Source organism: Vanellus vanellus (genome assembly GCF_965231255.1).
Source record: "Vanellus vanellus genome assembly, chromosome: 3".
NCBI classification, from domain to species: Eukaryota; Metazoa; Chordata; class Aves; order Charadriiformes; family Charadriidae; genus Vanellus; species Vanellus vanellus.
The window spans coordinates 127,443,268-127,460,221 of NC_138907.1; the positions used below are offsets into that span (position 1 = coordinate 127,443,268).

Here is a 16,954-nt window from a genome sequence, read left to right on the forward strand (position 1 = left end):
AGACCTTTACGAAGACAACTGTGAAACAAACATCTCGTCTACATCTTTTTAACTTTGTGCAGGGGAAGAGTTATTTAAGTTACATCCTGTGGATTATCTCGTTCTCCCAAAGCAAGCAAAGCTAAGGCAGGGTTAGTCCATGGACGAAACGCTTCCAAGAAGCGATGAGACCCGGCAGAAATCGGTAAGAGCCACCCACTCGTAAGGGCTGTTTTCCTGCTCGGTGACTCACCTTCGCAGAGAGAGGTACTATAATCTGCATTTTGGTTATTAGAGAGACTACTTGCAAGACAGCAGAGGATTCCAAGGCTTTGTACGGCAACACAAATAAATAGCAAAATGTATGACTCGGATTTTACATTACTCAACCCAAAACATCATTCTCTGCTCTCTTGAAGAAAGTCTTAAACTCATCAGAGGCAGAACTCAGTTTTCGGCTCATCTAAAGGAAGGTATTTCTAGAAGAATAGCCTATCCTTGCCTCAAAATTGTGCTTTAATGGGAAGTTCAGCACTAGATCACAAAACCTGTATGTACAGAATGTCAAGTGGGAGCAGCCAGGTCCCTCCAGTCGTTATTAGTTTAGCCTCAGTAAGGTCACGTTTTCCAATAGTCCTTCTGGCTATGAAGCTCCAAGTCTCACTTTCTCCTAAGCCTCCAGGAGAGGAAAAATACCAGACATGAGAGTTGTGATAAAGCTTAGCATGAGCTGAAAACTTCCAACGTAATCCCTAGCATTCCCCCTCAAAGATCTGCAAGTTTTTATCTGAAGTTTCCTGCACAGGACCGGACTCGGGTCAGCTCAGCCTAGAAGCGCACAGACAGCAACCACTGCTGCTGCATTTTCAGAAAATAAAAACTGATTAAACTAATGAAAGGATCCTACAGGATTCAAAGGACAAGATAAGGGCCATTCTTGCAGGATATCCAGCGCCTAAAGTCAAGAGGCTCAGGATCAAAGCTTCCGATTTTGTGCTCAGGACATTATTTTTCCCGGTGCCCGGTACCTTCGTGATCGGCACCAGAACTCTTATCGTTATTAAGTGCTGTACAGACACAAAGCAGAAAAAGGCATTTATTTTTTTAATATCAATCTGCTCTCTGCCTTGCAACCTAAATACCGCGCAACAGATGGCTATAAGCAAATGAGAACAAGAAATAGCGAATCAACGAAGGCCAGCGTGCTAGCTCGTTAAGCTACTATGGTGCCAAGAGCAGCTTCATTGGGTTCTTTGCAGACACGATAGCAAAGAAGGTGGTTTAAGGAAAGTTTTAAGCAACGAGGCAACTTTGTGAATCCTTGAAGAGCACCGCTTCAAGTCTGGCAGCAGCAACAAGTTTTTATTTATTTGCTACAGATTATTTGATGACTATTCACCATCCATGGGGAAAGGAAATAGCCGAGTTTATTATCCAACTTTTAATAATTCTTTTTTTTTGCCAATAGGACTGTGAATAGTTACCTCGGAAATAATAAGCTCCAAGGACTCAAAAGTATTATTTCATTAAAACACCCATCAGTGCTTTGTATTTCAAGAGCGCTTTCTATAACCAGACCATAAACCCCTTACAAGTGTTCTGAAGTTGTGTCCTGTAATATTATTAGAAGAATTTACAGGTAGAAGAACAGCAAAGTTAAGAGTTACAGGCACAAGAAACCAGCCACAGCTCCTTACTCCCGGACTTGTGCTCCCTCTCATGAGCCATGCTTTTTGCCACGTGCTTCCTCTTGAATGCCATTGCCACTAGCTCCCAACGGCCGCGTTCCCTGCGGACAGGCTCTTCAGCAGGCGGGACCGAAACAGTACTGGTAGCAATGCTCTAAAAGCAACTGAGGAGTTGTTGACTATATATCCCATGTCTAGAAAAATAAATTATTCTTATCATTTTCGGACTTCGGTAAAGCATTTGATACAGTCACAAATGGGAAATCATTCATCGTTTTGGAAAAGACAAAGATTAGTATAATTATGAGATATGGTAGAAAGGAAACATACAAATAAGAACCGGGCTGAAAATTTAAAATAATGGCTCGGAAGACAGCTATCAGTGATATTCCTCAAGTATCATCTTAAGAACGAAAACACTTAAGGATGTTGACACAAAGCCTGAACATGGTAATGAAATCTGCTGATGACGAAGTGAGAAGCCGTGTCAAAACAGGGACTTGGAGTACCATAAAAAGTAACAGACAATCCTAAGGGCGAGAACTAACAAAAATTTTAACAGCGCGGTCTGCAAGGTCAGACACTTTGGGAACAACAACAACTTCTCCTATACACAAAAAGAGCATCAGCCGGAAAGATCGTTTTCCGTTAAGTCACTATGACCAAAATGCAAAGCCTGTCGGAGCTGAGGATGTCCGCTACTTCCGATCCAGAAAGAAAAGCACTACAACACTTGCACGAGACCTTACCTGGACTACGTACGATCCCGGTCTCCCGCCTTCAGTAACGATGAATTCAGAACTGAACAGCTCAGAGAGCGATCCCGGGGTGGCAGAGGAACGGCAAGCCTGTCTTGCAAGAGATACAGCATGTTTCACCTGAGCAAACCTCAAGGCTGAGACGAGGATAGGGTTTACCATAAATACACGAAGGGGACCAACGCTGGAGACAAGAGAGGGAAGTAAGGATTTATTCTAGTTAAATGATGATATTGATCCAAGATGGGTACCCTACAGGTCACAAACCATCTCGGGACCTTAGATATCTACGTGCCGAAACAAGAGCCGCCTGCTGGGCGGCCATCTCCCAACGGGCTGCTGTACCCTTGGCTCTACCCGCTTCTGAGACAGGGAATTTAATCAGTTTCTGAAAAGGATATAATAAAGGTTGACTGCAAAAAGAGAAGCTGGACGTGAAACTGGAAGTCCCAGTCCAACGCTCCGGCGCTTAAGGAGCATTTAGAAACCGAAAGAGCACCAGCCTATGTACGTAATAAGCAACAAATCAGATGATTTTTTTCCTATATGTTTTGTACTTATGTACCCTGTTTTCTCATTCTTTTTTCTTTATAAGGAAATCTTATTAAAAAAGCTCTTTGGAACAGGTCCATGTCTTCTACTCTGTTGACAGAGTTCCTCACAAACAGCACAGAATTCAAAACAAATTTGAAGTTATGCATGTTCCAAAGGAATATCAAACAAAAAAGGGTCAATTGTGCTGTCCTGGACTACAAGAAAAAAAGATAAAAAAGAACAGAACCTAGGATGTGGTAGTGACTTTTGTGGTTAAAGCCCATATGGTTCTCTGATAAAGCATTCTTTTCAGTCTGTGTAAAGCGCTGCACAGCCTGACCGAGAGCCCATAAATACACGGTGCAACGCACTTAAGAGTTTTACTTAGGAATTGTGCTCCCTCACTTCTCCTTGTAATTACTCTGTTTATTACTTGTATAAAGACCTCACATCTGTTACTAGACGGCAGAGAACTTCCTTTCGCTGAAGTCGGTTTGGACTCTGTTCAGGGCAGGAAGACTTTGCACACTTCTAGAAACCAGGAACGGGCAAACCCAGCAGCGCTTTGTGCTGGCGGATGCTCACGTACACTGCGTGCCGACAGCCGGCGGCGTCAAAGCAAGAGGTGACAAGGTGCCAACCTGATTACTAATTCCTTCCGAAGGCTTTCCAGATCACTCAAGAAGTTAATTTTGTAATTCACTTAAGTGGGTTTATTCCACAGATAATATTACACCCAGGTCAGGTAAATCGCCCTGCGAGCTGTGACTATCCCTTTTAGCTGAACTTGGACCTGGAACGACCCCCCCTGGGCAGGTCAGGGCTGTCTCCTTCTTTCTCGGGACTGTAAGCAGGCTGAAAAAGAGCCAAAGGGGGAATGATCACGGCTTTATCATCACTTGTCCTACTCATTTCCCAGGGAGCCGTTTGCCAATGCCATATCCGCCAAACTTCCAGGATTCTGCTCCCGAAGAGCGAGGACACCCCCCAGCGCTGTCTCAAGCTCCTTCTGCACAGACACACAGACAGCAGAGAGTACCTGTCATACACCGCACCGGAGCGCATCCAGAGACACATCACCTTTCCATGGGCTGTAATACCAGCGAGAAATCTGGCTGCAGACAGCCTACAGTGAGCAGTCATTGTAAGACGTGCCACTTCGCGCAGATTCGGTGGCAGCTCTGCCACGACTCTCCCTGCCCCCTGAAACCACATTAACAGGTGAGAAAATAACAATGTAGCTAATTAATATGAACTTGTCATTACTGTCCGATTCGGCGTACTTTAAACAGAACAGTCGCAGGGAGAAGAATACGAGAGGATTACAGCAAGTCTAGCGTGGGCATAGAAGAAAGGTCAAAGAGACTACTTGTGCTTTTAGACGGTCCTCAGAGCCAGCAGCATCTGGGTCTCAAGGGGACCGCAGAGAGCCCACCGCCCCGGGCTCTGCGCGTGAAGAGAACAGGAGCCCTTGGCTCAGAGAAGTTGTGACCTAAAAGGACTGGCGTTAACAGTTACATTCAATATTATGTTCTGGAAAGCAAATTATTTATATTGGATACAAATAAGGGAGATAATTGCTGTGAATTTCAAAAATATCTAAACGCTCCCACGGCTGAACTTCCATTTGTTATCTCCGCAAAAAGCAGGGTAATGCACAGGGAGCAAACCAAATTCCAACTCCTCACATACGTGACCGGTTCTACATTAGTTGTAACCGTTCGGGAAAAAGACACACGTATCATTGTGGACTACTCAAAGAAAACATACTCGCAAGCGATACACAAAAGTGATCAGCAAAAACCAGATGTTAGGCTGGAGGTCAGAGAACAACAGGAACCGGATTCAGCTGCCTGTAGAAGCTGGAATATTCACCCTGGAAGTACGGTCATTAGTTCTGCTCCTGTCCCTACTCACCTACCCTGGGTCACTTAAAATTGAATGTAGAAATAGGAACGGTCCAGAGAAGAGTGACTGAATGTTATTAGAGGGAAAGGAAGACTTGCCGTCAGAGAAGAGATAAGAGAAGGACTGTTTAGTTCAGAGAGGAGATAAATAAGCAGCACACTGATAGCAGTACGCACCATGAACGATCACAGGAAAGTAAACGCAACGTTCTTTCTTTTTCTCATGATACTTAGGCAAAAGGGACCTCCAACTTTTTTTAATACATTTTATCATATAAAAAGAAACCAGGTATAATTAGTTCTCCCAAAGTACCCTGAAGACCTTAGCGGGATTTGTTGGACGTGGACCTGTTGAAGCAGGGCCAGAGGAGGGCCACAAAGATGATCCGAGGGCTGGAGCACCTCTCCGATGAAGACAGGCTGAGAGTTGGGGCTGTTCAGTCTGGAGAAGAGAAGACTCCAGGGAGACCTTATGGCAGCTTTCCAGTATTGGAAGGGGCATACAAGAAAGCCGGAGAGGGATTTTTTACAAGGGCACATAAGGATAGGACAAGGGAGGATGGCTTTAAACCGGAAGAGGGGAGATTTAGATGAGATATTAGGAAGAAATTCTTGGCTGTGCGGGCGGTGAGCCCCTGGCGCAGGGTGCCCCGAGAAGCTGTGGCTGCCCCATCCCTGGAGGTGTTCAAGGCCAGGTTGGACGGGGCTGGGAGCAACCTGGGCTGGGGGGAGGTGTCCCTGCCCAGGGCAGGGGGGGTGGAACGAGATGATCTTCAAGGTCCCTTCCAACCTAAACCATTCTATGATTCTATGATTTAGAAAGAATCACATATTTATGTGAATACGAAGAATGCCCACAGCTGCAATAGTAGGATTTTAAAAAAATATAGGATAGGAGATACAATCTTTCGTCCACAGGCACGTGGTTGCTGGCCATGTGTGAACTAGTCACCAGTTGGAGAGGATAGGTAGAAAGAATGACAAACACCATCATCACCACCACCTGGGTGATCGCCCAGCCCCAAAGCCTCAGTCACACGCCAGAAGTCCACAGTGCTGGTGCGGTACCGGCACACATTGCACAGTCAACCCTTGTGCCAGGGACAAAAGACGGAGCTGGAAAAGGCACCCAGGGACAAAACGACTGCTCTTAAACGAGGCTGACTTAGGCAGATATTAAGCAGCCACAGTGCTCTTCAGACCTGCCTTATCACACTCACATTTCCTAGTAGGAGCTTGGGTTGAATCAAGGTTGCCTCTATACCTCCTCTCCTTACGCAATGCCCCAAGACAGCTTCACACGCCGGGGATGCTCACATGACATCACTGCAAGGGCAGCTGGATGGCGCACACGTAAGCGTCCAGGGGTACGCTCTGAAGTATGGGGTCCGCGAGTTGGGTCACCCCGGAAGGAGCCAGCAGATGTTCTTAAAAGCAAACGAGACGTTAAGAGGTAAATTTGCTCTTACAGATCCTCCCATCCTCTAGTGCTACTGGAGCCAGCAAAAATTACATTAGCCTGCACAGCAAGCAACAACCATACCTTTTTACATCTTCTTTTTACATCTTCACTGAAAGCATCCGGGCACTTACGGAGATTTCCAATCCCGTATGTATGACAATTTCTTTAATGCTATGAAAAGACTCAGGATGAGATCCTGCTCCTCACCTTCACGAGCAGGGACACTGCTGACATATCTCCCCTGGTCCTGGAGAAATGCAGGACAGTATCTGGACTAGAGAAAAATTCCTATTCTTAAAGTGTGGCTTTATTGCACCAGAGCGTGCTGCTGCAGGTCAGATTGACAAGGCTCCTTTTGCAAATGTTGATTTCGGTTATTTTGACCTTGGCAGATACAAAAATTTTATCTGGAGTCTGCTGCAGGGAGTTGCCCCTCCCACAGATCTGTTGTTTTTTGTTTTTTTTTTATTATTGAAAAATAAAAAATAAAAAAAAGAGAGAGAGAAAACACAAAGATACAAAACGCACCTGAGCTCCCTGAAAAAAAAAACCCTAACTCCTGAGGTGCTGGATCCTTCACGAGACCGGAGTCTGGCGAGTACTCTGGACAGACATCCCAGCATTGCATTTTACTGCACGCAATCCGCCAAACAACCGGGATTCGCTTCCAGCTGATTAGAATAGGAAGCTCGCATATTCTGCACGTCTAAGGGGGACCGTAGCTCCACCTAATGCAAAATAAGACAGACACCGTGTGGCAAGCGTGAAATGGCTGCTCTTGCATTTTATGAAGACATACAGCAATGACCCTGAGCCAAACTATCTGAACCTTCCGACGATAAAAAGACCTTGCCTGTGTCTAAATTGTAAAGTGAACTTTACCGAATGCCTTTGCAAAGTGCCTGCGCTCGCAGATCTCACAGCACTTCACAAGCACGAACCGCAAACAAAGATCCTAAAAAACCACTCCCTCCCTACATCTCAAAGGACTTAATGAAGTTGAACCTCCTACTGCAAGTTGCTGACTAACGAACACCTTGTGACAGAAGAGAAGGAGCCGGAAAATAATGTAAAGGCGTCCCCCGATGTTTCCCTCTGCATTAAGATGAAGTATATCAGAACCATCCTGTCCGATTTTGGTTAATTTGCTCCTGAGAAACGTTCCGTAATTTCTGTGGATAACCCGCTTAGTGCTCAACCATCCCTCAAGTTGGAAAGTTTTTCTCAATGCCTGACACAAATCTTCCTTGGTACCAAGAGTTACAGGCTTTCAGCATCTGGCTCATCCTTTCTTTGGTTTGGCTCGGTCTCCCAGGCAGGTCGGAGATATTTTACAGCTGAGAACGGTGAGTCACCGAAAGGTTCAACGACATCCGAGGGCCGCAGGGACAGCAGCGCATAACTCTCGGCACTCCTCACCTCTCCACGAAACAAACCCCAGGAAGCCGAGCAGCATTCCCGAGCCAACCGGTGGACGTCGTTATATTGATGAGAAACCGATGTTCTGTTTCTAACAACGTACCAGCCTAATGGAAGAGGCCGAAAGACATTACTTCCTGCTCTGTTGTCAGCTTGAAAAGGGAGAAACGCAATGAATCCCAAACTTAAATCTCCTCCAAAGCCTTGCACAGGAAACTTAGATCCCCTATGGGGCCGGTATTAAGGCTCTGCTAGAAGACATAACTAAGAGTAATGGGATGAAATTAACTAAGAAAATTTCCTAACTGAATTTCAGGAGCTAATAGAGCTCTCATTTTCCCCAGGGAAGCCGTGGAAGCCCCGGCGCTCAGGAGAGCTGCAGTAATAGCGCTTTCACAATCGGAAGAATTTCTAATAAGGCACGTCAGGACTGATATCGCTCAGGGCCAGAACCATGCACAGGGCCGCGCTGGCCCAGCCCGGCACTGCCTCGCTGGGACCACCGCAGAAGGTGCTCTTCAGGAGGGCAGGCGGTGCTACACCTTCTGCAGCGTAAGCGCGCAGCTGATGGAAATGCAACGGGGACTGGTTTCGGCACAGAGATGACCTTCCTCGCCAGCTGGGGTCCACTTTAAAGGGGGGAAAAAGAATAGAACCTGGTCAAGTTAGACCAGATTGGCAGCGATGCCACAGTAATACCTTGCCGCTCCCTGGCAAAAATCAAAGGACGCCTCTTCCACGACGCCAGCGCAACTGTCAGCGTGACCACGCTTGTAACCGTACCAGCAACTTGTCCACCTCAAACCAAACAAAATCAGAACAGAACCAAGCAGACCAAAACAGCACCGTGGAAAATTTGGACGTCTTTTTGTCAAACTTCCCATTCCCTGTGCTCTCCTGTCTTTTGCCCCGGGCCAGTCCTGGCACACCCTCATTGCACAGCAAGCTGAACCCGTTCAATAAAACGCAGGGGGAAATAAAAAGGATTTCTTTTTTCTGAACCAAGCTGAATCGGCCGGTGTTTCAATCAGACAAGAAAGGTATCTGGCACAATGCAGGGTGGCAGGAGCAGAGACACCGAGGAGGAGGAATTGAGACGGGCGACGAGACAGGATAACACCTAAGGACGAGATGGTGACAAACTGTTAATTCGGCTCAGCCATATCATGAAACTATATCCTCAGTATCTTGGGAAATCTAAACCCATTTCTCTTATGAATAAAGTTGCCTTGGATCACAAAGCCAAGCGAAACACCTGACTCTGTTTTGCAATCTATGAAATGGGGGTTATAGGTATCTATATCATCTGGTCTTATTTAATCTGAATGCATCTTTACAAAAGGATGCTTCAAGAGCACAGACGAGCGTTAAAATAAAAAAACAGACCCATAAAATCAAACCAAATAACCCTCAACCAGAAAGCAAAGTCCCTGCTCCCTAGACAAAGTGAAATACTTTCAACTGATGAATTATTCATTTTGTTTAGAGCAGAATTTACAGTTATTTTAATTTAATCTTTGGATAAAGCATATGCTTAAAAAACAACACTCAACCCCCCCCGTATCCCCCCGAATCTTTAATGGCACTCAATAAAAGTGCCTTAAAACGGGTATATAGTCATTGATTCTGCTGCCAATCTTAGATGATTTTTTTTGCCTGAAAAAGAAGATAAACCTCAACCCCAACATATGATTAGAGGAGAAGCACCAATCACTTAAAAAAAAAAAAAAAAAAAGAAAGCAAGCGATACACAAGACAACACAGCTTCATTAAAAAAAGAGAAAACCCTAAGGGAATTTTCAGTTTTGTAGTTCTAATGAGAGGGGTTGAAAAGAAGTAGTAAAGCAGAGAAAAGAAAATAATATTATCTTTGGGACAAGACGTAAGCAGAACACGAAACTGAATCAGAAACAGCCTTTCAAGTTTAACCTCAGGTTTTCACAAAAAGGACTACTGTAGCCCTAGCTCTGTTCCCAAAGGAGGGTTAACCACACGACAACATCACCACACACAAAACTCAGCGTATTTCATGAGCAGGAGGCTCAAGAAGAGAACGGGTCAAGGTTGGTATCACTCGCACGGCAGCGAGAGGGAGCTTGCACTGCAGTTGTCGGAACCACACCTAGTCTGCAGTTAAATATAGAACTTTACTTTCTGGAACTATTGCTCCTCTTAACCTTCAGAGCATAAATATTCGGAGAGATATTAAAAAAAAAAAAAAATAGAAAGGAGAGAGGGAGAAAGAGACCTGAATCTATCGTCCGAAATCTAAGCTCAGCGACTAATAAACTACCCTGGGAGAATTTCCAAAAAAGCAGTAAAGACTGGAGAATTGAATTACAGAAGCCGCAAGCGGCATTCTGGAAATCCAGTATAAACCAATTAGTTTCCTTAATACACATACCCTGTATACAGACACTTGTGTACATCAGACATTAAAGTATATGTGCTGGTCCTAACTGTAATCTTAATTATATCAGGTTGGCACCAATATAATAATTAATTGCACTGGAATTTTTGTCGTTTTAAATCTTTTAAAAAAGAGAAACTAGCCCTTTAACCCTCACCCTTCTCATCCAGTTCACGGGCCAAATCCTGACCAGTGCTGTGCATTTTTGGTTGGAGAGCCTGCTCCTAGAAGCAATCCTCTCTAATTTTTGCCATCAAATTCAGATTCTTTCCTTGAAGTGCTCTCAGCTGGTCTGACGCACCGACTTTTAGCGAGTGCATTTCTTACCAACTGAATCCAAGTCAAAAGCACATACCGCAATTAACCGATAGAGCAGCCCAAGACTTTGATCCCCAAAACTGCTTATACAGCTTTGCAGCAACGTTTCAGAAGTTTATAGGAAGAAGTAGCTCTGCATTACCTACACAAGAGTTTCCATTAAGGTCTAGATTCAACCCTCATCTTCAGTCATTTAACTAAATCACCAACGTTAGGTCTAATTGCAGAAGGCTCCTCTTCTGCAGCCAGAAAGGCGCATATAGCCCTCATGAGTTGCATTAGTGGGATGGAATTGTCTTCTGGCCCTCAGCTTCTCATTGCCGAGCAGCCAGAAGCCTAGATCAACAAGCACTTCACTGAGCTTCCCAAATGAAAAGCTCGAAAGCAGGTGCCTAAATCCGCGCGTACACCAACAGCACATCAAGATGCTGCAGGACGTACAAACACAATGCAACAGCACCAGTATAGGTTGGGGGCGGACCTGCTGGGAAGTAGCTCGGAGGAGAAGGATCTGAGGTCTTAGTAGATAGTAAATTATCCATGACCCAGCAATGTGCCCTTGTTGCCAAAAAGGCCAATGGAATCCTGGGCTGCAGAGGGAAGAGTGTGGCCAGTAGGTCGAGGGAGGTCATTCTCCCCCTCTACTCTGCACTGGTGAGGCCACAACTGGAATACTGTGTCCAGTTCTGGGCTCCCCAGTTCAAGAGGGACAGGGAACTGCTGGAGTGAGTCCAGCGAAGGGCAACTCAGATGATGAAGGGATTGGAGCATCTGCCTTATGAGGAAAGGCTGAGAGCGCTGGGACTCTTTAGCCTGGAGAAGAGAAGGCTGAGGGGAGACCTTCTTATGGCGTACAAGTATCTAAAGGGTGGGCTGAAGGAGGATGGAGCCGGGCTCTTTTCAATGGTTCCCAGTGACAGGACGAGGGGCAATGGGCACAAGTTGGAACACGGGAAGTCCCGTTCAAATACACGGAAACACTTCTTTCCGGTTCGGGTGGCAGAGCACGGGCACAGCTGCCCAGGGAGGGGGGAGTGCCCTTCTCTGGAGAGTTTCCAGACCCGCCGGGATGCAGTGCTGAGGGATGTGCTCTGGGCAGTCCTGCTGTGGCAGGGGAGTGGGGCTGGGTGATCTCTAGAGGTCCCTTCCAACTCTGAAAACTCCGTGATTCCATGAACACTTGCATTTAATTAAGGAAAACAGTCCATTGAACTGAGTAGGACACCTCCACTCACAGTGAAAACTTAATCCTTTAGAGGAAAATGTACATTAGCAGATAAATGGCAGCAGACCGCATGCAATGCCAAACAGCGTTTTAGCGGGCCAAATGCTTATTCCTGACCCTACGGCACCAAGCGAACCTGATCCGTTTGGACCAGACGGCCGGAGTCTGGTTACCTCCGTCCCGGCTGGCGGTATGAGTCGTATTACGGACAAGCCCGCAAGACTGCCATGTAAGTGAAATTAGTTAGCTTCTTCCTAGGGCTCCCAAGAGCGCCTTTTCCTCCCACTCTTTCAAAACTTGTCACATAAACCGGCTCGTCCTTACAGCTCAGCTAGGCCTGTTAAAGTATAACAGTTAAACAGCCATATTCCCAACCTGCTTTACGGCGGCGTTTCATTGTCATCCAAAACTTTTACCACGGCTCGAGTTTACTGTGTTCTCGCCTCAAGTAAAACGCCTCAGCCATACTCTGCAGTACCCACACAGGAGGCTGCGAACCCCCGCGCTTGCGGTGACCCAGCGAGAGCCTTGCAAACTCATATTAACGCCCGAATTAGGGCAACGTGGCAGAAGCCTCCATTTCCCAGCAGATTGAGAAGAAAACCCCAACAGCAAAGGCCTTACAGAGCACAAGACGAGACACGGCAAACAAAACCGAGAATGACAAAGAAGAGGAAAGAGGCTAACAAAAAATCAGATCAAGCGATCGTGTATCTGCACACGCAACTGGATGATTTCCAACGTCGACACCGACTTGCTTCCTTCCCTACACGACCCCAAATCTCACATCTTTCGAACAGACACATCCCAAACCGTTACAGCTTGTCTGACTCGTTGAGAGCATCACAGCGGCGCCTGCCTTAGCCTCCTCCTTCTGCTCCGTGCTCCCACAGCACAAAGGAGTCTATGGCACCGGCTTGATTCAAACAGCAAATAACAGCAGTTATCGCACTTTAGGCCAGAGAGAAACCAAGAAGGAAAACCCCCGTGCCTGGAGAGCTCGAATTCTACTTCGGAGCAACTATTTCACACCCAGAGGGTTAATCGGGAGATGGTAATGCCCTGAAGGTACACCGAGCTGTAGCGTTTTTGTCATTCTACAGAACGCAATCGGGACAGTCACATGAGCATTTTAAAGAGCTAAAGACTCTGTACTGCACATCGTACTGCCCACGCGGAGCGGGACACCAGAAAAACACAGTCCCCTGTACCATCCGAGTTCAGGACTTAGCTGGGTCTAGCCAAGCAGCACAGATTTCAAACTTTTACATTATTTCCTTTGGGGAAACACTCAAGTCAAAGCTGAAAACATCAGTGCGGTGCTGGGACAGAATACGGACACAAACACAGGTCTGAGCCCTGCAAAGACCCTGCGATGGCCCGTGGCCGCCCAGAAGGATGTCCATGTCGCGTGCAGAAAGGCCTGGGTTCCTGAGGGAGCTCAGTATTTCGGTCTTAGCTTAGGCAAAAGGAGACACTCTCCTGTTCCTAATTGCTTCCAAAGACCCTCGTGCAAGCAAGAAAGAGAAGCATTACAGAAAGGGCAAAAGCACATCCTAAAAATCTGCCGGCCAAGCACGCAAAGGAGTTGCAAACCAGAGAGGAATGTGGCACAGAGTCGTCTGGTGCTTTCACGGAAGGGAGGTTCCTCGCGCTCTCGGAGGGCAGAAAACTCCTCCCAGCCATTTAGCCCTTAACGGAAACAAGCATTCATCCCTAAACTACGCTCGAGCTCACTAGCCCTTTTCTCTTCTACAATATTATCCACAAAAGAGACATTACTGTAAGCAGAGGGAAAGGCAAAGCGCATAGGCAGCCAGGGGACCAGGCTCAGAGAGCGCTTCGTCTCCGCAGGACTGAAGAGCTGGGAGCTCTAATGATCACCTGCCACTCTGCATATGTATTTGAAAGGTCCACTTTGCTCTGTACTGTTCCCAGCTCATGTAAAAGGGTTGCGAGAGGTTTTTTGGACAAGGAATCTACTGCTTGTTAGGCAAAGTTCTACATCCTGAACAATTACAGTGCCGCCGAAATGCCAGTATCAACTATAAAATAACACGATACATTACGAGGACAAATCAGTCACCGGGGAAGGAGAAATGTAGAATGTAAAGAGTGTGCAGACCCCCACCGAGACAGAGCCCGGATTAGGCTAGATGGAAAGGTTTTTTGGGAAAGCAAAGGAAGAGCTGAACACCAATGCTCTCAGACTGCGCTCAGGACAAGACGCCTTAGGGGTAGAAAAAAAAGAGACGTTGTCCAGAGGAGTATAACACGTTCTTAAACAATAAAAAGGGTGAAATAGCTCCTCCTACTCTATTGCTGAGAATAAAATGATTACACTGTTATTAACCCGCATGATGCTAAAGCACATCCATGAAAATTAAGCTGGGCTCACCAGAGCAGGAAAAAGGATACTTGCATTGGCTTTAAAATGCCCATCTCCGTAACCCCACAGTGACGTACCTTTCCATAACAGCCAGGCACTCCTTTCTCCACGTGAACCGACTGCCTCGCCGTAGTCTGAAGGTCCCAGAGGTAGCTGTGACTGGGGGAGGCGTCTGTCTCCATTCTGGCTCTTCTATTGGGATAGGAGCGGGTCTCATGCTTAACGTAGCCCCTAAGGATAATAAATACTGTGTTTCCTAGTGGATTAAAAATCATGCCCATTTTCTCACTCCTGCTCATGAAAAAAAGACAAGACAGATGATGAAACCATTCAAACTAAAAAAAAAAAAAAAACAACAAAAAAAAGTAAAGCATTATCAAACAGAGACACCTTAAAGATACACAAAGCCAGCTAGAGTTCCCATCCCAACCGCCAAGCCGAGAGGTATCAGGTGACCAAGGAAATCTCAGGGAGACATAACTGAGCTGACAGCCACTTCGGAAAGAAAAGCTGTCCTGTCTTCATCAAGAGCAAAAATGTCTTACAGAAAGGGTGAGCTACGCCCAAGCTGGGATTTATTTAGGTTGCGCTGCTACCTCTTCTGCCACAAAACGGGAAATAGGAGGTTTCTATTTAATTGTACGGCAGTCTCAGAAAGCAAAATGTAAATTTATACCAAAGGTATTTCAACACATCCAAAGAGCTGAGTAAACACTCGAAATAGCTCCGTCGATAGAAACACACCCCATGACCGGTGCAAACACGGGCTCCCGAGTGCCAGGCTGCCTCAAAAAGTCACTGAAAGCAGATTAACATCACACCTTTCCTCTTCTGTCCCCCTTTCTACAGATATATTTCTCCTTTGAAGAAGCCTGAGCTGGAAAGCATCAAACGAGAGACAGGACTTGGCACAACGCCTTCAGGAAAGGCCCTTTGAAACTTACCCCCGACTCTTTCCACAACAGCCTCTCAGTTAATAAATCAAGATAAATCAAGACACACTGGGAGACCGATTTTTCGTATACCCCTTGGTGAGGATGGGAACCTGCACAGGACATTAGTAGGTAAAACGGTATGTTCTGAAGGACAGCTTTGTGCTCAGCTTCCCCTGGAGGGAAGAAATAGCTGTTCTTGTGTGCAAAAAATAAAAAAAAAAACAGTCATATGAAAACGTAAATCATCACCTATATCCCATATGCATACTGAGCTCAACTGGAATTCGTGCCCTGATCCAGCCTGGACAGATCCCAGAGAAGCAGGCGGCTCTGCTCACAGGAGGAATACAGTCCTGCGCACACCTAGGAGCAGGGCTGAGACAGCAAACCCCGCTGGGGACACGGACTTGCTCAGAAGGGTTAGGATTTAATCACAAAACCATACTGTATTAGTGAAACAACACTGCTTGTTCAATTTAAATGGGAGTAAAAGGGTTAAGGGGAATTAAGAGTTTTAGCAATAAACAAATTTCTTCAGTTAAAAAAGCAAGAAATTAGCTATTTATGCATCTGGCTGTGTTCCTTTCCAGAAATGCAGAAAGAGTGTTTTCCGTACTGCCAGGGGTTTGCATCTGTGTTAGGTAGCGGAGCCCAAAATAATTTAAACATTTTACCCAGAAGTAGTCTATCGGAAGCGAAGCCCACGGTCTCTGCCTTGCATGCACAACGGACGGTGACTCTTACTAATTCCCAGCTAACGAGCCTACGCAGATTACTTAGCTTTATTGAGACATAAAATATTTCCTGTATTGCCAATTTATTGGGAGGCCCTTTCAGGGAAAGTTCCCCATCTACTCTTTCTAGTACTTGCACAGTTTAGGGGTCTGGGTCACTGCCAAGTTGCTAGACCTTAAATACGCTTCAAAAACTAACAAAAAAAAAAAAGAAAAAAGAAAAAATACAAATTTTAAAAAAGAAACAGGGGAGAACAGGACAAGAATTTAGCTTTCCCTGCATTGTCTTAGCAATATACTTTCCCTACCCGAGGATTTAATTTCACAGAGAGCATATAGGAGTATCAGTGATGCTTAACAATAAGGTAAGAGATGTGGAGTACTTCCATTAAATTTGCCTGAGATTCTTCAGACAAAGGTTGGGGAAAAAAAAAAAAAAACAACCAACAAAACCCACCATACAACCCAACCTGCATTTAAAGCATAAATTTGCTCCTGTGATATGTTCACTTACTGAATCTAAGATGCTTTTTTTGGTTTAGTAGCCTTGCTAGATCAATTCACCTATTTCTCTGTTCTACGGGGTAACATCAATATCGGCAGCAGATAAGAGAGAAGTGTGCAGAGAATTACAAGCAAGTGCCCACCGCGGGTTTTGCACACACACAGACGGGAGCATCTGGCTGCATACAGAGGCCCAAGGCGGGCCTGGATGGACGAGTGGCAAAAGTGGTGGACGTACGCGCTGCTGCCACGTTTCATAAGGTAACCACGGAGCTTTTCTTCATCCCCCTCAATTAAGGGAGCGCGTGGGGATCCCGTTTATTCTGCTGTTCCGCAGCTTCACTGCAATTTTCTCACCCCCTGGCTCCGCTTCTTTACAACTTAATAAGTTACATCCTAGTTACTAGGTCAGATTCTTTTTACAAACCCCTCAAACAGCTTTTAAGAAGGGAAACTTCTCTCTTGAGCGGAATGAGCGGAGCAAATGCAGTACGGGATTTTCATCTTAGTATATGCATCAAACAGCACGGCGTCTGTAAGGGGCGGAGAGGTGAACCGTCTGGGAAGAACTCCTTTCGCAGAGAAAAAAGAAAAGCGACGTCTCTCACTACCTGCCAGTGCCGAGTGCCTGTTGCAACACCACTGTATTTTCTCCGAGCGAGCCGGCATTTGCTCAGGCACGGGGTATGACT

General features: G+C 45.9%; 1 protein-coding gene across 4 annotated transcripts in view; it reads right to left on the minus strand.

Moving 5' to 3' along the window:
* HMBOX1 (homeobox containing 1) overlaps positions 1-16,954 on the minus strand; it is a 113,111-nt gene that overhangs the window by 17,352 nt on the left and 78,805 nt on the right. For all 4 annotated transcript variants that reach the window (XM_082480454.1, XM_082480453.1, XM_082480452.1 and 1 more), the window contains one exon: positions 14,167-14,320. In XM_082480454.1, the coding sequence (XP_082336580.1) occupies positions 14,167-14,320 (154 nt within the window). The remainder of the gene's footprint in view (positions 1-14,166; positions 14,321-16,954) is intronic.